Consider the following 19,794-nt stretch of genomic DNA (forward strand, 5'->3'; position numbering starts at 1 on the left):
AAATGAGAGCGGTCATTGATTAAACAGTATACAGTATTAGTGCCCAAATCTAATTTAAAACGAAACCTGGTAGTGTCCCTCACTGTTTTATGAAAGCTTGCTAGACACTGTAACAGCGGAGATGAGACGAATGAATCGGGTAATTGACCGTTGGATGCTACTGTACTGTAGGCTACTCCACATTTCATCGTCTGTTTCGTTTGAATCGTGGAAGTATTCGGGGTTAATGCTAGCTAGGCTACTGTACATTTTCTTTCATCCACTAAAAGTGCTTTTGAAGTTTATTTGTTAAACTTGCAATCGTTTGTGGGCTCTTAACCAGCTATGCCTAATAATCAATCAAACATTCAAGTTAGGCTATCCCAGGTTCTGAGATTTTAAACTAACTTAGAGCTAACGTTAGCTACAAGTACTGTATTAGCTATCTGCTACTGTAAAGCTGAATTTATTGGTAAATACAATTAGGCCCCGATACAAACCGAGTTCTAGACAGACGTTCGACAACATCAGTCCACATAGAGCTAAGCTTAATTCACATTCACATTATTCAGGCTATTTTAATGTTGATACAAAGTTTACAAGGTGGACACAGTGTTATCTTTTTAATAACTAGTACTTTAAACATAGTTTGTTTTAAAATAGGGATTATTCATTTAAAATAAACGATGTTGACAAAACTGTTTACAGTGTGGACCGATCCCATGGCTTAATCTTTTTAATAACTTTGATTAAATATTCACAGCCAACTTAATGGATCCGTAACATAATATGAAAGCTATAAATAGTTATAAAAAATTTTTTTTTTACCAATGTGTCGTCTAAGGGTATTCTGTTAAGATGATTTATTTGATATAAAAAAAACTGTTTGCTTGTGGCAGCTGGTAGCCAGGTGCTCCAGAGACCCCTGCACAAGCTAACCTTTGAGCGGCATAAAGTTTCTGTGATGTAACTCTTGTCAGCATGCGCAACTGGAGCACGTTGGTGCGGTTATAAGTATTTGGATTTTGTATCAGTTGGTCGTCTAGCTTGCAACTCTCCCATCTCTTACCAGCAAAACAAGGTATTGTTAGCTTGCTCTGTATTTCAAATCTGTTAAAAGAATACTATAAGAACTGTTGGTTATTTGCCGGTCTAACAAGTTTCAATGGTGTTATCTGCTGACTTTTGATGAGGAAAGACTAGGTCTCTTCTGCTTTTCATCTGACTTTTAAAAAGCAACTTTTCACTAATATATGGCTTTATGTATTTAAGTTAGTTGAATGTTTTTTTTGTGCTTTACGTTTATTCCCTAGACACCAGAAAAAATGAAGGGTGTTTATCAAATGTCAGGGGAGAAGGACATCATCACAGGGCTCTCCTTTGTAAGTAGAATCCACAAGCTTTCTCCACTCCAACACTCCTCACTCATTCCCTTCTAAGTGTCTTCCCTTTTATCTCGCTCCGTGTCACTGTGTCTCTCTCATACTGCCAAATGTCTGTTATTCTTCCTTGTTGCTGTCCTCAATCCTTCTTTTACAAAGCTCAAGGTTAAACAGCACACCGTATTGACACAAGACGACCTTTCGCAACTTGTGTTCTGAACCCCTCTCTATGTCTTCCTCCCTGTCCTGTCCTTCTCTACGCACAGCGTAACAGAAGCGAGAGCATCCAGTGGAATAGTGCATCCAACGCCACTATCGAGTCCCTTCCTGAGGGACTTCCCTCCCTGGACTACAGGGAAGAAGAACCACCTCCTCAACGCAACAAGTACCACAGGAGCCTTCAGACTCTGATGCCTTTCCGCTTCGACTCAAAGTAAGCAGATGAGAGACACACATTAACCCTTGTGTTATCTTCGGGTCATTCTGACCCATCAGTCATTGTGACCCACCATCGTATTGCGACAAATTTACCTCATACAAAAACAAAGTGAAGCATTTTCTTTTAACTGTCGGGCTGTCTCAGACCCCCCACATTGGAATGGTTAAAAGAAAATTATTTTTATTTGTTTTTGTATTGGGTAAAATTGGGGAAACACAACAATGGTTCGTTATGAACCTTTGGGTCATGTGACGAGGGTTAAGGGCTGTTCACACTTGCCAAACAAACATCAACAGTTGTTGGGTTGCATTGGTGTGATGTGCCTGTTGGGGCAGTGTGAAAATGACAGCTATCTTTCCAAACATTCTAAACCCGACAGCCAACAGTAGAATGTCTGGTGTTTGTTGGACGTTGTTGAGGGCTGTGTAAACTGGCCTTAACAAAGAGATAAAACACTTGAACTACTACAAGTATAATAGAAGACATATCGTCAGAGCCTTCCGGTCTGGGATCCTTCCTTTGTCAGTACGTTTTTAAAGGACACACTGTGACATGGATGGATGGGTTTTGGTTATGGACTCTTAAGATCATTCATTTCGCTGGGTGTACTGTTGTATGGCATGTCGTCTGACGTCGCATGTGTTGGTCCAGGTCCCACCCTATGGACAGCGCAGGATTCTTTTCCTTCACCTCGTTCGCCTGGATGACCCCCATGATGTGGAGTCTGTTCAGGAACAGACTGGACAGGAGCTCTCTCGCGCTGTCTCCTCACGACGGAGCCGACATCAACGGAAAAAGGTAGAACAACGGTTATCACGGAACAACAGAACATTTGATCGGTCAATTCACAGTCAAATCAGAGTCAATTTGCAGACAATCATCAACAAATGGTAAATTACCATCAACCGACCCTAACCCTGACCAGATGTCTAGGAAAGCAATAGTTTAAATATTGTTCATTGTTTATTGATAGTACAGTACAAGCATCTACAGATGGTATGCTAGAGACTTAAATAGGTAATAAAGGATATCTGAGACTATTGTTACTGTGTGACTAAAGGGTAACCCTATGTGTAAACTAAGTGATGTGAACTGATGATCTGAATTGTAGTATTGGTGATTTTATCGCAATTACTTGGATAAGTGATTTAGACGTACAGCGAGAGAAGCACAAAAAAAAGTGTCCTGGAATGATAACGTTGACAGCGTGATATGATGACATGGAATGATAACATTGACAGTGTGATATGATGACATGGAATGATAACATTGACAGTGTGATATGATGACATGAAATGATAACATTGACAGTAAAGCGAGTTGAAATGAGGATTGCTTCTTTATTGGATGACACTGCATGAATGATGAACCTTCTCTGATTTAAGGTTTCAAAGGCTTTGGGATGAAGAGGTGTCTAAAGTGGGCTTGGAGAAGGCCTCCTTGACTCGAGTCGTCCTGAGATTCCAAAGAACAAGATTGCTAGTGGCTTTCTTCATCTCTGTCATATTCACATTTGCTGTATTTATCGGCCCAGTAAGTTTCTTGAGCGTTTTGTTTATTTAACTCGGTCAGTTCAGTTTATCCTTTTTATTCAATGTAACACAGCTTTGCTTTAAAATGGTATTACTGCTAATCCATGTTCCACGTCTTCACCCAGTCGGTTCTGGTCTACGAGATCCTGAAATACTCAGAGGAACCCAATGGCTCCACGCTGACTCACGGAGTGGGTCTGTGTGTGGCCTTGTTCTGCTCGGAGTTCTGCAAAGCCTTCTTCATCTCGCTGATGTGGGCCGTGAACCTGCGCACGGCCATCAGAGTGAAGAACGCCTTCACCATGTTGGCCTTCAGCAAGATCATCTCCCTACGAGTGGTCAACAGCATCTCTGTGGGAGAGGTAATTTGGCAGCTGGGTTACTAGAGATAGATGCAGGGAGTCAGGTGGCTGAGCGGTGAGGGAAGCGGGCTAGTAATCAGAAGGTTGCCAGTTCGATTCCCGGCCGTGCCAAATGACCTTGTGTCCTTGGGCAAGGCACTTCACCCTACTTTCCTCGGGGAGAATGTCCCAGTACTTACTGTAAGTCGCTCTGGATAAGAGCGTCTGCTAAATGACTAAATGTAAATGTAGATAGATAGATATATACTTTATTAATCCCGTGGGGAAATTCAGTTACTGACAGTTACTGTCAGTATATAAGTGTCCAAAGTACTAGATCAATTGATTCAGTTGATACCAGGTCCGTTCATTTGATACATACGGTAATCTGATGATTTATGAAACATTGATTCATCAATCTGATATCAGTCAGATGATTTTGGATTATTCTAAAAGAGATTCTCAAGTTATGGTATCTGAATAGTCGATGGTTGACTACTCAAATGCTCTTAACACTCTTAATCTCACGTCCTCCCTCAAACCTCTCCTTCCTCCGACAGATGATCAACGTGCTGACCAGCGATGGCTACCGGATGTTTGAAGCGGTGGTGTTTGGCACCTTCCTGTTGTGTATCCCAGTGCTGCTCATAATCTGTATCAGCTATGCATGCTACATCCTGGGGTACACAGCCCTCATCGGGGTCCTGGTGTACTTCGTGTTCATCCCCATTCAGGTTTGTCCAGAGAGCACATTGAAGTAGAGGAAAATAATAATATATAAATTGTTATAAATAAAATAAATGTTTCTTAAACAAAATATATATATATTTTTTCTTATAAACAAAATATTTATATATTACCTATACAAATAATTGTATATTACATATAAAAATACATTTATATGGCGCTCAGTTTCATATTGAGAAGAGAGCAGAGGCCGAGTTTCTGGCCGTCTGATAGAATAGTTGACCGATTTTAAGTAAACACTGCTTTTGTCATAATGAGTCGACAGAAACACAAGTGTCATTAGTAGAGTTGGAGGTCTGCCTGAGGAGGGGATGAACTGACTTGTGTGTTTTGTTGCAGTTTTTCATGGCCAGACTTATCAACATCTTGAGAAGGAAAGCCGTGCTGGTGACCGATAACCGCGTACGCACCATGAACGAAGTTCTCACCTGCATAAAACTCATCAAGATGTATGCCTGGGAAACCTCCTTTGATAAGAAGATCTTGGGTCAGTGTTTGATATTCAGTTGTGCAAGTACTGTACAGGCAGAGATGGACTCTGATGAATCACGCACACTTTTACGTCTGTGCTTTGGAATTGACCACTGCTCCAAAAGACGTTGATTGTAGTATTTCTGGTCGATGAAGTTGATATAATCTTGTAAATATGACGATGTACGTTCTCCTCGCTCATCTCCTCCAGCCGTCTGAGCGGTTAGGGAATCGGGCTATTCATCCGAAGGTTGCCGGTTCGATTCCCGGCCATGAAAAATGGCGTTGTGTCCTTGGGAAAGGCACTTCACCCTACTTGCCTCGGGGGGAATGTCCCTGTACTTACTGTGAGTCGCTCTGGATAAGAGCGTCTGCTAAATGACTAAATGTAATGTAAATGTCTCCAGACATCAGGCAGGACGAGCGGAAGCTACTGGAGAAAGCTGGCTATGTCCAGAGCGTGAACTCCTCCATCACCACCATCATCCCCACCCTGGCCACCATCCTCACCTTCATAACCCACACCGTGATCGGCCTGCCCCTCAACCCGTCCACGGTATGTCCCACTTCCCTCCACTGAAGCAGACTGTATATTCGCTAAACAACAGTACTTATCGGTCATCCATTTCAAATGTTAGACTTCAAAGTTAATTGTTGACTTAAATGAACAAGGTGCTGGGTACACAAAGCACTACTGTAATTGAGACGTCATTGCAAGACTGTAGTTGAGATGTTATTATCATAGTTAAGTATTATTATTTTTGTTCACCGTTCATTAATCAGCTACCTTCTAAATGAGATGTCATTGTTGCTGTATACTTAGGCCATTGAGATGTTATTGTTCGATTTTTTGTACCGGGGCATGTTTGTTGGTTGTGGTTTGCCAGTGATTGTTATGTGATTTGTCTAGTAAACACAGACTGTTCCTTGACTCTGATTCCCGAAATACTGTAGAACCATACACTTCTGACCCTTATGTTTCTACTATACTTTCTATATGCACAGTTTGGATGTCGCTTTGGATAAAACCAGCTGCTAATGAGTCATTTAGTCATTTAGCAGACGCTCTTATCCAGAGCGACTTACAGTAAGTACAGGGACATTCCCTCCGAGGCAAGTAGGGTGAAGTGCCTTGCCCAAGGACACAACGTCATTTGGCAAGGCCAGGAATCGAACTGGCAACCTTCAGATTACTAGCCCGACTCCCTCACCGCTCAACCACCTGACTCCCACATGACTGTACATAAATGTACAGTCATGCTTAACCCTGTGGATATTCAGTCATCCCTGGTGTTGTGTTTGTGTTTACCCAGGCTTTCGCCATCATTGCCATCTTCAACTCCATGAGGTTTTCTCTCGGCCTGCTCCCCTTCTCTGTGAAAGCTTTGGCCGAGGCCAATGTGTCTCTTGCCAGACTCAAAGTGAGTTTTGTCATTGACAGCTGCATGCTGACTCATTCCAATATTCTGCATAATTCATAGGCTATGTTATATGTTATAATCGATTTGTTGTTATGTAACACCAAATGCTCAAAAGCACAGTGGCATGCTGTAGATTTAATGAAGTCAATATGCTAATAGTTTATGTGTGGGAATGTACATGTTTATTTGTTGAGTAATCCAGATTGGCTGTTATCACTGGATCACTAATAGTGTAAGATAAGTGGCTGAGAAGGGATTCATGTATTACATGTATGTGTACCTTTTTTTCATATACTCTTACTACAGAAACTCATGCTAGTCCAGAATCCAGAATCCTACCTGATTCGTAAAAAAAGCCCAGACTCAGCCTTGGTCATGAAGAAGGCTACCTTCTCATGGTCCAAACCTGAGAGCCAGTCTACCAACCCGCTAGACCCAGCGGACAGCCAGAGGGAGGACCCTATGCCCCAGAACGGGACTCATGCACCGGGCAGTGTTAAACCCTCCCTGAGGGACATCTCCTTTACCCTACCCAAGGTGTGTATTCAAGGGTTAATTACTGATGGGATGAGAGTTGGGGTCAATAAGGGGAGTGAGATTTGTGTGTAAACAAAAGATGACCGTGTTTGGGTTTCCTCTTAAAGGGAAACCTGCTGGGAATATGTGGCAATGTCGGGAGCGGAAAAACATCGCTATTATCGAGCATTTTGGAACAGGTGTGTAGATTATAATAACTTTTTTTATATCTTTTATTAGCATTATTATAAACAGCTCATTTGTTTACCATAATGAGTAGCTGCAAATGAGCTGAATATTCTACTGGTGGGGGACCTTCGTTTCAGATGCATTTGGAAAGTGGCTCGGTGACGGCCGACGGGTCGTTTGCCTACGTTTCCCAGCAGGCCTGGATATTCCACGGTACCGTGCGTGACAACATCCTGATGGGAGAACCGTTCAACCAGGACAGGTAATCAGCGTGATTCTTTCACAGATCGAATACCACAATATCCTTCTGTGACTTGTAAAAAAAGGTTACAACTTTTTTTTTAATACAATTTGTCAATCATTTATATTTTCTTAATAAATAATGATATGGATAAGATAAACATATTTTAATGAAAACAAATGTTTTCTTATAGTTAAGCATCTTTAAGTTAACTAACTAAAATCACGTATCTGTTCCTGAGGTTGTTCACATTTGTGACATTAGAAAGCCCCAGGATGTCATCTCAATACGACAAAGGAAATTAATACAAAGAACAATTATTTCCTCCTTTCTCAGGACCTAGTACTGGAATTGAAAGTTCCTAACAATTTTAAGAAAGCTGGTTATTGTGGCTACTGATGGAAGAAACAATGTAACAGGTTACTTCTACCAGAGAAAGCTAGCTTGTTCATGAGAAGCATCCGTACCGTATCTTGTGGATGAAATGGTCTTTGACATAGACATGACAAGGCACAAATAATGCAATGACGCCATCGTGTTTTTGAGTTGGTCTTACTCAGCTCTTTTACAAGCCTCCTGAAGTACTTTGGTTACTGAGTTAACCTTAGTGATTCCTTTTAATGGGAAATTAACCCTTGGTTTATGAGAGGGCAGGCATGGCTTAGTATGTCAAAGTGCCACGCTTGTTATCCAGCACAAAGGTTGAGCGTCACAGGGCCCTGTTTAATGAACATTCTGACCTGGTCTGGCTTTAACTTTATTTCATCATACTTCTGAGTCAGGTGGCTGAGCGGTTAGGGAATCGGGCTAGTAATCAGAAGGTTGCCAGATTGATTCCCGGCCTACCCCCAGATTTGGGGGTAGGCTTCTCTGCACACAAGGAATACTGAACACAGAATCATTCTTATACAGGATAAGTTACATCTAAAAAAAATTCCAACACTGCTTTTTTTGTGTTCCTTTCTGTCTTTCAAACAGGTATAATAAAGTTATCCACGCATGTAGCCTGACACCCGATCTGGCTATTCTTCCCTATGGAGATAAGACTGAAGTAAGGACTTTTAGCATGGTCACTGTGCATCAAAAACAGTTGTCAAATCAACAATAGTTTTCCAACTGTAAAAGCATTGCATTTCCTTTTTAATTATATTTGCTGTTCTTTAGTGTCAAGCGTGTATAGAAATGTAAATCCTTTATCCTCAAACCTGCTGACTCGCAAAAAAGCGGATCCTTACGCAGCATTTTCCAATACTGCAGATCGTTCTGAATGTCCTCTCTAACTTCCCGTAGATCGGCGAGCGAGGCCTGAACCTGTCTGGAGGCCAGAAGCAGAGGATCAGCCTGGGCAGAGCCGTCTACTCCAACAAGGACATCTTCCTCCTGGACGACCCGCTGTCTGCCGTGGACGCTCACGTGGGGAAGCACATCTTTGAGGACTGCATTAAGAAGCAGCTGAAGGGGAAGTCTGTGATCCTGGTCACCCATCAGCTGCAGGTACTCGGGGAGGGGGGCATGTCATTTCTGTCTCTACATGGTCGCCCCCCGCCCCCCTGTAGACCATGTAGAGACAGAAATGACATGCCGCCGTGTAAATAAGATAAATAACATAAGGCCATTTAGTTTGTTTAATAAAAGAGCAAGCTATAGACCTGTTTTATAGGAAAGGTAACCATAAATGACTTATTTTGTGATCGGGGGCTATTTTTTTTATTTTTTTATTAACTTGACCTTCCAGGGGGAGGGGGAGGGGGCGGGGGTTACCGTTGGGGGGGCGGGGCGCCCCCCTAATATAATGGTAGGGGAAACACTGGGTACTGAAGAAAAGGAATCCGCATTTGCACTTGGATTCTAGAATGTTTTGTTTTTAGGGTTTTGGTTTAGGAAGGGTTAGCACTCTACATGAGTCAGATGGCTGAGCGGTTAGGGAATCGGGCTATTAATCAGAAGGTTCCGGTTAGATTCCCGGACGCGCGAAATGACGTTGTGTCCTTGGGCAAGGGGGAATGTCCCTGTACTTACTGTAAGTCACTCTGGATAAGAGCGTCTGCTAAAATGACTAAATGTACATGAGTGGTGCTAATAGTGGTATAACTGTACTGTATGCAACCTATAGTAAATGTAATAATATGATCCATGACAGGATCCCGTTTTCCCTTCTTGTAGAACACGTTGTCCCTCATTTAAGTTCCCATGGTAGTCAGTGACCAAGACAATTACTTTAAGCTCTTGTCTAACCAAGACATAGAAAAAAATCCGAATTTTACAGTCAACGCACATTTACCTAGTAACTGTTTTGCTGTACATAGGTTGTTCGAAGGGCTCTAAAACAAATACCATTGTGCCTTGTGTAAATGTGTAACTTTTATTTATGTAGGGTTGAATTTGATCATTGTGCTTGCTGTCTTTTCTATCTCCCCCCACAGGGGTAAAAGCTTAGCTTAGGTTCAGGTTTCTAAGCTTGGTCTGTTGGTGTAGCAATAGATACCAGAAAAACGAAAAATTCACACTTGCCTGCTTGTGCCTTTAATGTTTGTATAACTTATTACAGTAACTGAACCTATTTACTGTGTCGGCAGGATTTTTCCTATGTCAAATTATGTCGAGTCCAGGACGAAAAAAAATCTGAAGTTTTCTCCGTATTATTCGCTTTTAATTGTAGTGCTGACCTGTGTTTTGGAAATTGTGGTTTCAGTAAAAACTAGGGAAAAGTGTCTGTAAATGTCGGTGTTGTTGGTATGATCCATATTTATGTCTGCCCACCAGTACCTGGAGTTCTGTGACGAGGTCCTAATGCTGGAGAGCGGGGAGATCAAGGAGGCAGGGACGCACAAGGCTCTGATGGAGGCCAAGGGCCGATACGCACAGCTCATTAAAAACTTCCAGCTGGAACAGTCGAAAGTAAGATACATTGTTCTCACGTTATCTCTCTCCGTTGCTCTTGTTTATCATCGTGAGCTATCGCACAGTGCCTATGAAATCTTTAACCCACAGGCAGTTTTAAAGTTGGTTCTGAAGCCATAATTTTTTTTCAATCTCAGGTATGTGGGCTAGTCAATTAAATCTGACACACTATAATATGAACAGTGTAATATAATTCTGTTTGTCTTGTATAATTAGGCACAAAATGAGGAGATGGATAAGCCAGCCGAGCCCGTTGAGGTACACAAGAAGGATATTGATGAAGAAAATGCCAACGGAATGGATAATCCAGGTATTGACAGGGATACACGTTTTAATGACATTTTTTGTGGTTTTGGACACTACGGACATGCTGATATGTGTAACATCTTTCTACAGCCTTTGACATGTCAGATGAATCCAATGAGAAGAGAGGGGAATCCAGGTTTGAGGTTAAGGGTAAGTAGTGTAAGGCTGTTGAATAAATATTTCCTTGTTTGACCTTTATCTACGACAAACTACTAAGCACTGTCTCTCATCTTGCCTCATTAGAAAGCTAACCACGGCAATACACAGTTCACATTCATTACACATCCTGCACCAAATGTCGGATTAACTGGTTCATTTAAAAGACCCAAGCTTCCAAGGATCATTTAACAATGATCCTTTGAAGCATTATATGTGCATTTTTATTTTTATTTTTTATTTTTTTATTTTTTATCTGCGACAGTTGATGATGTCTGATGTTGTTCCCTCCTACAGAGTCTAAGGACCAGCTGGTGCAGCAGGAGGGCTCCGTGGAAGGATCTGTGACCTGGAGGACCTACCATCAGTACTGCCTCGCCGCTGGAGGTCCGACTCACACACTGACTCACTCACCCACACATTGACTCGCTCGTTCACTCACACACTCACTAGCTCAGTAACTCGCTCGCTCACTCACTCACACACTGACTCACTCACCCACACACTGACTCACTCACTCGCTCATTCACCCACACACTGACTCACTCACCCACACACTGACTCACTCACTCGCTTGTTCACTCACACACTGACTCACTCATTCACACATTCACTCTCACTCGCTTGTTCGCTCACATAAACCCACACACACACACTGATACACGAATGCACACAGTTAGAGAGATGGAGGTACGAGTTTGCCACGTTGTGTTAGCTGCAGCAGATATCTTCCATCCAGTAGCACTGTACCTGATCCATATCTTATCATCTCTCAGGGTATATCCTGCTGACATTAGTCATGCTGATCTTCATTCTGCTGGTGGGGACCACTGCCTTCAGCAACTGGTGGCTCAGCTACTGGTTAGAGCAAGGATCTGGGGTAAGGACACACTCACAGTCTTGTTTTTACCGTTTGTCAGCAGCATCAACAGTTGGGTTGCTTGGAACAACAGCTTGGGAGGGGGGGGAGAAGGTGTGGGGGATTCTAGAATGTATCTTGGGAGGGGTGTGGAGAAGGTGTGGGGGATTCTAGAATGTATCTTGGGAGGGGTGTGGAGAAGGTGTGGGGGATTCTAGAATGTATCTTGGGAGGGGTGTGGAGAAGGTGTGGGGGATTCTAGAATGTATCTTGGGAGGGGTGTGGAGAAGGTGTGGGGGATTCTAGAATGTATCTTGGGAGGGGTGTGGAGAAGGTGTGAGGGATTCTAGAATGTATCTTGGGAGGGGTGTGGAGAAGGTGTGGGGGATTCTAGAATGTATCTTAGGAGGGGGGGGGAAACTTCTGTTGAACATCCTGAATAGATGGACCACAGGTTAACACATCGTAATTCTCACCTGACTTACACCATAGATGTGTGGAAATACAGTAAGACATCCTAAACAACTTCACGTGACTCCTTTTTTATTTGTGTTTGCAGACAGCGAACGTTTCCTCCATCCCTGACATGGGAGACATCTCCCTAAACCCTGACCTGAGCTTCTACCAGATGATCTACGGTCTGACGGTGGTGGCCATGTTTGTGCTGAGCGCCATCAAGGGCTATTCCTTCGTCAAGGTCACCCTCCATGCCTCCTCCAAGCTCCACGATACCATGTTCAAGAAGGTACGAGAAGCTGGAGAACACGCTAGAAAGACAACAATTACAAATGCTAATTTATCTCATGCTAAGATAATTCTGGTGTTAAACGTTTATTTACATTTAGCTAACACTTTTAGACAAAGCGACATACACATTGTTATATTATGTACAGCAGAACTTGCTATAGTAAATAAAGAACAGCGTATTATAACCTTTAACCAGAAGTGCTTAACGATGCTTAGTGCGCCACAAGGTACACCAAGCTAATTAACGAGATAAGCTAATTGTAACTACCTGTGCTTCCCCCGTCCTCCAGATCTTAGCCAGCCCCATGAGTTTCTTCGACACCACCCCCACAGGACGCTTGGTGAACCGCTTCTCCAAGGACCAGGACGAGGTGGACACTGTGATTCCCTTCAACATGGAGAACTTCCTCCAGTTCCTCCTCATCGTCACCTACACCATCTGCACCATCTCTGCCGTCTTCCCGCCTCTCCTCGCGGCCGTGGCCGTCCTCGGGGCCATCTTCGCCCTCATCCTGTTGTGAGTTCAGGACGCCGTTAACACCGTCGTCGCAATAACGTATTCGTTTAAAGGACGCTTTTATCTAAAGCGACATACGCGAAGGGGATTCGAACCTGTGACCTCTTGATTTGTGTGTGTGATCAATTGCCCCACCAGGAGCTAAACCCTGAGCTATACCCTTCCAGCATCGTCATGGCGGCGTCTTGGTCATCCCCGTTGTCTGTGAACACGTTTGTGCTGAAGGAGATGTCAAGCCGAGTAAACAGAATTTCCCCTTACCTTTATTCTTTGTATGTTGTCAGTATATTCCAGAGGAGTATTAGAGAGATGAAGAGGATGGAGAACATCAGTCGTTCACCGTGGATCTCCCTCACCACCTCCACCATCCAGGGTCTCAGCACCATCCACGCCTACGACAAGAGACAGCAGTACATAGAGCGGTAAGACCCAGACCTCCCTTCACGCTGGTCAGAGTTAAACACTTTACCAAGTAGTTTGTTCGATAAAATAAAATGGAGGACAGATAGTGGACTGTCTGGCTTTTCACAGGAATTATCGACTCTATTGATTGACTTTATGACCCCCTTATTATTGATTAGATTAGAAGTCGGATTGAGTATAAGACCACAGCTGTGTGCTATGTCCCTGTTTGTATAAACTAACACAACCTGTCCTAGGAACACAGACGACAACACATATTTGCATGTTGACACTGTAGCAACCAAGGGGTTCAGAGTGAGGTGACCTTGCATAGCTGAAGATGGACACATGATCAGGGACAGTGTATACCTCAAAAAGGCAATTTATTAACAAAATACGAACACAAACGTTTTCAACAGAACATTGAGCTGGTCTAGGGTGTGATGCCCACTAACAGAGATACGAACCTGTGACTTTTTGACCTGCAGTCAAGTGCTCTACCACTGACGTACTACCCATCCACTTAATCCAGTGAATTCCGATGTTATTTCCAGGTTCCAAACGATGAGCGACACCAACAGCAACCACTTCCTGTTGTTCAACTGCGGCACACGCTGGCTGTCGTTCTGGCTGGACTTCCTGTCGGCCACCGTGACCTTGGTAGTGGCTCTGTTTGTGGTGCTCAGCGACAGCAGCATCATCAGCCCCTCCATGAAAGGCCTCGCCCTGTCCTACACCATCCAGGTACATTTAATCTCCAGTCAAATGCTCTAACCACCGAGCTGAACTTATCATTTACATTTAGTCATTTAGCGGACGCTCTTATCCAGAGCGACTTACAGTAAGTACAGGGACATTCCCCCGAGGCAAGTAGGGTGAAGTGCCTTGCCCAAGGACACAACGTCAGTTGGCATGACCGGGAATCGAACTGGCAACCTTCGGATTACTAGTCCGACTCCCTCACCGCTCAGCCACCTGACTCCCAGGTACGGGAGACATGGCCTGGACTCTGGATTTGAGCTTAGCTTTGACTTAGTTTGGGGCTCAATTACTCAGTGTAAATGTGTGTAATGAGCACTATGTCATTGTTTCGTAAAAGTACTTAACTTTATAACGTCTCTTAACTTTATAACTTTTTTGTCCTTGTTAACTCACTGCTGTTGAGTTAACAAGTGAGGGACTTCAACAATGTTACACAATGCTGCCCTCTGCTGGTTTGTGGTGCAGCTTCCAAAGCGGTGCCTGTTCCCTGGTTCAAATGGTTCTCTCTCACTCTCTCTCTCTCTGTCTGTCTTTGTGTGTCTCTCTCTGTCTGTGTCTCCTCTCTCTCTCTCTGTCTCTCTCTCCGTCTCTCTCTCTGTCTCTCTCTGTCTATCTTTGTGTGTCTCTTTCTGTCTGTGTCTCCTCTCTCTCTCTCTCTCTCTCTCTCTCTCTCTCTCTCTCTCTCTGTCTCTCTCTCTGTCTGTCTTTGTGTCTCTCTCTCTGTCTGTGTCTCCTCTGTCTCTTTCTCTCTCTGTCTCTCTCTGTCTCTCTCTCTGTCTCTCTCTGTCTGTCTTTGTGTGTCTCTCTCTGTCTGTCTCTCCGTCTCTCTCTCTCTGTCTCTCTCTGTCTCTCTCTGTCTCTCTCTGTCTGTCTTTGTGTGTCTCTCTCTGTCTGTGTCTCCTCTCTCTCTGTCTGTCTCTGTCTGTCTTTGTGTGGTTCTCTGTCTGTGTATCCTCTCTCTCTCTGTCTCTGTCTCTCTCTGTCTGTCTTTGTGTGTCTCTCTCTGTGTCTCCTCTCTCTCTCCATGTCTCTGTGTGTCTTCTCTCTCTGTCGTTGCTATCGTCTCTCTCTCTGGTCTCTAGTTGACAGGCATGCTCCAGTACGTAGTGAGGCTCTCCACAGAGCTGGAGGCCAAGTTCACCTCTGTGGAGAGACTGCAGGAGTACAGCATGGTGAGTCATATTCACAGCAACACACTTTGTCAGGTCTATTCTGATTTATTTCATATACTGTTGATGAGAATGTTTATCTAACGTAGAATTAGGGGTTAGGTCGGTAACTGGGAAGCTGTTTAGAGGAGCGGGAACAAGAATTCCGATCTGTCTGTACTTGTTTCAAATAAACCTGAAACTTTAAACAGTCACTTTCAGATAAGAAAGCTTATTGCAATTGATAAATGTCAAGAAGAGACAGACAGGCACCGATCTGCTATGTGTCTCAAATCCAGATTCCTCTCCACTCTTATACTCCCTCCCCTCGCTCCCCTCCCTCCCCTCCCTCCCCTCGCTCCCCTCCCTCCCCTCCCTCCCCTCGCTCCCCTCGCTCCCCTCCCACCCCTCCCTCCCCTCGCTCCCCTCCCTCCCCTCCCTCCCCTCGCTCCCCTCGCTCCCCTCCCACCCCTCCCTCCCCTCGCTCCCCTCGCTCCCCTCGCTCCCCTCGCTCCCCTCGCTCCCCTCCCACCCCTCCATCCCCTCGCTCCCCTCGCTCCCCTCCCTCCCCTCGCTCCCCTCGCTCCCCTCGCTCCCCTCCATCCCCTCGCTCCCCTCCCACCCCTCCCACCCCTCCATCCCCTCCATCCCCTCGCTCCCCTCGCTCCCCTCGCTCCCCTCCCACCCCTCCATCCCCTCGCTCCCCTCGCTCCCCTCGCTCCCCTCCCACCCCTCCATCCCCTCGCTCCCCTCCCACCCCTCCCTCCCCTCGCTCCCCTCGCTCCCCTCGCTCCCCTCCATCCCCTCGCTCCCCTCCCACCCCTCCCTCCCCTCGCTCCCCTCGCTCCCCTCGCTCCCCTCCCACCCCTCCATCCCCTCGCTCCCCTCCCACCCCTCCCTCCCCTCGCTCCCCTCGCTCCCCTCCCACCCCTCCCTCCCCTCGCTCCCCTCGCTCCCCTCGCTCCCCTCCCACCCCTCCATCCCCTCGCTCCCCTCGCTCCCCTCCCTCCCCTCGCTCCCCTCCCTCCAGGGCTGTGTGTCAGAGGCTCCTAAGAGGGTAAAAGGTGTCCTCATCCCTGAGGGCTGGCCCCATGCTGGAGCCATCAACTTCCAGGACTACAAGATGAGGTACAGGGAAAACACGCCCATAGTGCTCGACGGACTACAAATCAGCATCAGGCCAAAGGAGAAGGTCGGCATTGTGGGAAGAACGGGCTCGGGTAAGGCTTTTATTGTTGTGTCTGTGAAACCTCACTTTTACAAGGGAAAAAAATGGGCCTGTAACAGTTTTGAAAATACAGCATCACTCATCACAGATTGGGGTTTTAATTAATAATTCATTTCAGTTGTAAGATAAATGCAACATTTTGAAAGAATACAGCCACAAAAAACATAGCCGTATTTGAGCTACTGTACCTCTGAACGCGTATCTCCGGTCCACGCAGGGAAATCGTCTCTGGGTGTGGCTCTGTTCAGACTTGTGGAGCCCGCCGCGGGCACAATCACCATCGACGGCGTGGACACCAGCTCCATCGGTCTGGACGACCTTCGCAGCAAGCTGTCCGTCATTCCTCAGGACCCGGTCCTCTTCATAGGCACCGTGAGGTACAGCCCAGTCCACTACACCTGGTCATGCTAACACACACACGCTACGGCACACTTTTACACACATGGATGCACTAGCTCTCCCCTTTGGAAGTGTGTGTGCGTGGCACATCCCTGTGTATCGTTCTTTATATTCTACAATTTCTTTTCGATGCAATGTGTCCATCTTCTATTTTAGTTGTTTTGTTATTGTGATTGATTCTGTAAACTTGTCCTTTTTAGATATAACCTGGACCCGTTCAACAACTACAGCGATGAGGAGATCTGGTCTGCCCTGGAGAAGACGTATATTAAAGACACGGTATGTTCTTGTATCACTGGTTGATTACAGCCTTGTCATGTTGTGTTGTACTTCTAGAGCAACAGTGATGATGAGGAGGAAGATGAGGGTGATGAAAATGATGATGATGGTGGTGAGGATGATGGTGAGGATGATAGTGAGGATGATGGTGGTGACCCTGCTCTCTCCCAGATATCCGCGCTGCCTAAGAAGCTGCTGTCGGAGGTGGTGGAGAACGGAGAGAACTTCTCTGTGGGCGAGAGACAGCTGATGTGCATGGCCAGAGCCCTGCTCAGGAACTCCAAGGTGTGCTGCACATCTTGACCCATCCACCAGTACCAACGACATTCCTGGGCTCTCTCACATTTACATTTAGTCATTTAGCAGACGCTCTTATCCAGAGCGAGTTACAGTAAGTTCAGGGACATTCCCCCCGAAGCATGTAGGGTGAAGTGCCTTGCCCAAGGACACAACGTCATTTGCTCGGCCGGGAATCGAACCGGCAACCTTCTGATTAATAGCCCGACTCCCTAACCGCTCAACCATCTGACTCCATCATCTCAATAGTCTCAATGATTCCAACACCCACTATTTCAGTGCTCGTTGAAAACATTCATAAATACATTTATGAACAACACAACCAGATAACCCATACCTTGACAGAAAAGAACTGCAGAAACAACTGTTTAAATCGTACCCACACAGCAGCAGATGTGATGCACCCTATGCTTAACACAGACCCAAACTACCACAGCAGCGCTCAAAGTAGAAACGAGCCAGCGACCGTGTGAGGTTTCATGTCTCGTCTGCCCCTCTCAGATCATCCTGCTGGACGAAGCGACGGCCTCCATCGACTCAGAGACGGACAGCCTTATTCAGCACACCATCCGGGAGGCCTTCCAGCACTGCACCATGCTCACCATCGCCCACCGCATCAACACCGTCCTGGACTGTGACCGCATCCTGGTCCTGGACAACGGAAAGGTAAATGCCTGCGCACATACGTGTGTGTAACGCAATACACACACACCTATGCATAAGAAGTACGCACACATATGCATAAGAAATACATACACACACACACACATGCATATACCAAGGCACACACATCCATATACCAATACATACACACATGTACATATGTACGCATATACACAGACAAGTATATATTCACGTGAAAAAACAGACTGTTTGTTTGTCCAGTCGCTCTGGATAAGAGCGTCTGCTAAATGTAAATGTTTGACTGTTTTATCTCTGCCTGTGGATCCATAAAGGCTGATCTGATCTGATCTTCATGTGTCTCCCAGGTGGTGGAGTTTGACCCTCCAGAGGTGCTGATGAAGAGGCCAGACTCTCTGTTCGCCTCTCTCCTGGAGGCAGCCAACACGGTCAACACGTGAAGCAGGCCCAGATGTGAACACAGTCTCCTGGCCTGCACCCAGCTACCATCACTGCTGACCCAGCTCTCATCACTGCTGACCCAGCTCTCATCACTGCTGACCCAGCTCTCATCACTGTTGTGGAGGATGATTTTTTGGGAGGCATGTATCGAAAGACTGTCTAACAAAACTGGTTCCTATTCAAAAGTGTCAACAAAAAAACACTGGTTCCAATTCCATGGTACTCAACTTTAATTCTTCAAAGTTAGGCAAAGAACAAAACAACTAAATTACTAACCAGTTTACTAACAGACTGTTTGACTAATCGGTAGATGAAAAGCGTCGAGACTGTAGGTGGAAAAAGCTGATGCATTGGGGAAGTTGGAAGAAGCTACATCCATGGTCTAAGGCTTATAGAGGCATCCCACATCTAGTTCCCATGTCCTGCACATGGTCCCATGCCACCCACAAAAAACATATTCTAGTTGAGATGTGTGCAATATCCCATATCTCCTGTGACCTCCACACTCCCCATACGTTTAGCTCCTGCCAAACCTATATTCCCATATTCTACTCCCGGTTCCTCCGTGACCTTGAGTCTTCTAGACCAAGACGAAAAAGAGAGTTAGAGAAGTGAGAGCAGAAGTGAGGATGCACCAGTTTCGATCCTGATCTATGTGTGCATGTGTATGCACAGTATATACAGTATATATAAAGTCACATGAGTAGACAGTAAATAGTGGATTGATTATATATTTGATATCAAATCTATATTGCGGTATATTTTTCATATAGTATAAGCATTGATCAGACATCCACTTTAATTTTTAACTCTTCACTGGGCTCTGGGCAGGCATTCACTCTCCTACACACTCACAGACACACACAGAATGGAACATATAGTCTAGTCAGTGTATTTGTTATTCCAGATAAATCCATAGCACATGCAAAGGGATTTGTAGATATTTTTTATGCCTTTAGCATATAATTTTGAGTGTTGATCTCTTTGCAAGGAGCGTTCGGAGTGAAAGACAATTTTCCTGTGTCGATGCACAGGGTTCTGTAATGTTGACAACAGAAGTCGTTTGGCATGAGTGTACATTTTCTATTTATATTCTTATACAATATGAAATAAATATGAAATATTTATTCAATTTTGGTATATCTGTGAATGTACAGTACTGTAAATCATATGTCAAGAGCCAAGATTTCAGATGCCTTAAATGTAACTGAATAAATAGTACATATACTATTTTAACAAAAATGTGTTTTTGGAACAGACAAGTGTATCTACAGGTTGTATTTATATAGCTCAGTGCACTTTGCAATTCTGAGTTATTTTTCATTCTTTGAATTTTTAACTCATTTTGTGAGGATTGTGTTCTTGATTGATGGTTGAGTTTGAGATGTTTATAATCCCTGTTACAGATATCTTGTCGAAGCCAGTATCTCAATAAAGCATAACTTAAGGGGG

At 44.8% G+C, this 19,794-nt stretch overlaps 1 protein-coding gene across 1 annotated transcript; it reads left to right on the plus strand.

Moving 5' to 3' along the window:
• Positions 1 to 1,040: 1,040 nt before the first annotated feature.
• abcc12 (ATP-binding cassette, sub-family C (CFTR/MRP), member 12) lies at positions 1,041 to 19,414 on the plus strand. Its single transcript, XM_067248423.1, has 31 exons — positions 1,041 to 1,060; positions 1,293 to 1,361; positions 1,628 to 1,794; positions 2,452 to 2,598; positions 3,186 to 3,333; positions 3,458 to 3,694; positions 4,234 to 4,407; positions 4,760 to 4,907; positions 5,299 to 5,447; positions 6,205 to 6,312; positions 6,619 to 6,849; positions 6,957 to 7,028; positions 7,155 to 7,279; positions 8,237 to 8,309; positions 8,549 to 8,752; positions 10,022 to 10,156; positions 10,376 to 10,469; positions 10,556 to 10,615; positions 10,919 to 11,008; positions 11,398 to 11,501; positions 12,040 to 12,225; positions 12,518 to 12,744; positions 13,029 to 13,166; positions 13,701 to 13,890; positions 14,991 to 15,080; positions 16,087 to 16,276; positions 16,502 to 16,661; positions 16,884 to 16,962; positions 17,134 to 17,247; positions 17,761 to 17,925; positions 18,249 to 19,414. Exons 2-31 carry the CDS (start codon positions 1,305 to 1,307, stop codon positions 18,339 to 18,341), a joined length of 4,155 nt encoding a protein of 1,384 aa, XP_067104524.1. The 5' UTR covers positions 1,041 to 1,060; positions 1,293 to 1,304; the 3' UTR covers positions 18,342 to 19,414.
• The last annotated feature ends 380 nt before the right edge of the window (positions 19,415 to 19,794 follow it).

Source organism: Osmerus mordax, chromosome 13, assembly GCF_038355195.1.
Source record: "Osmerus mordax isolate fOsmMor3 chromosome 13, fOsmMor3.pri, whole genome shotgun sequence".
Classification (NCBI taxonomy): Eukaryota; Metazoa; Chordata; class Actinopteri; order Osmeriformes; family Osmeridae; genus Osmerus; species Osmerus mordax.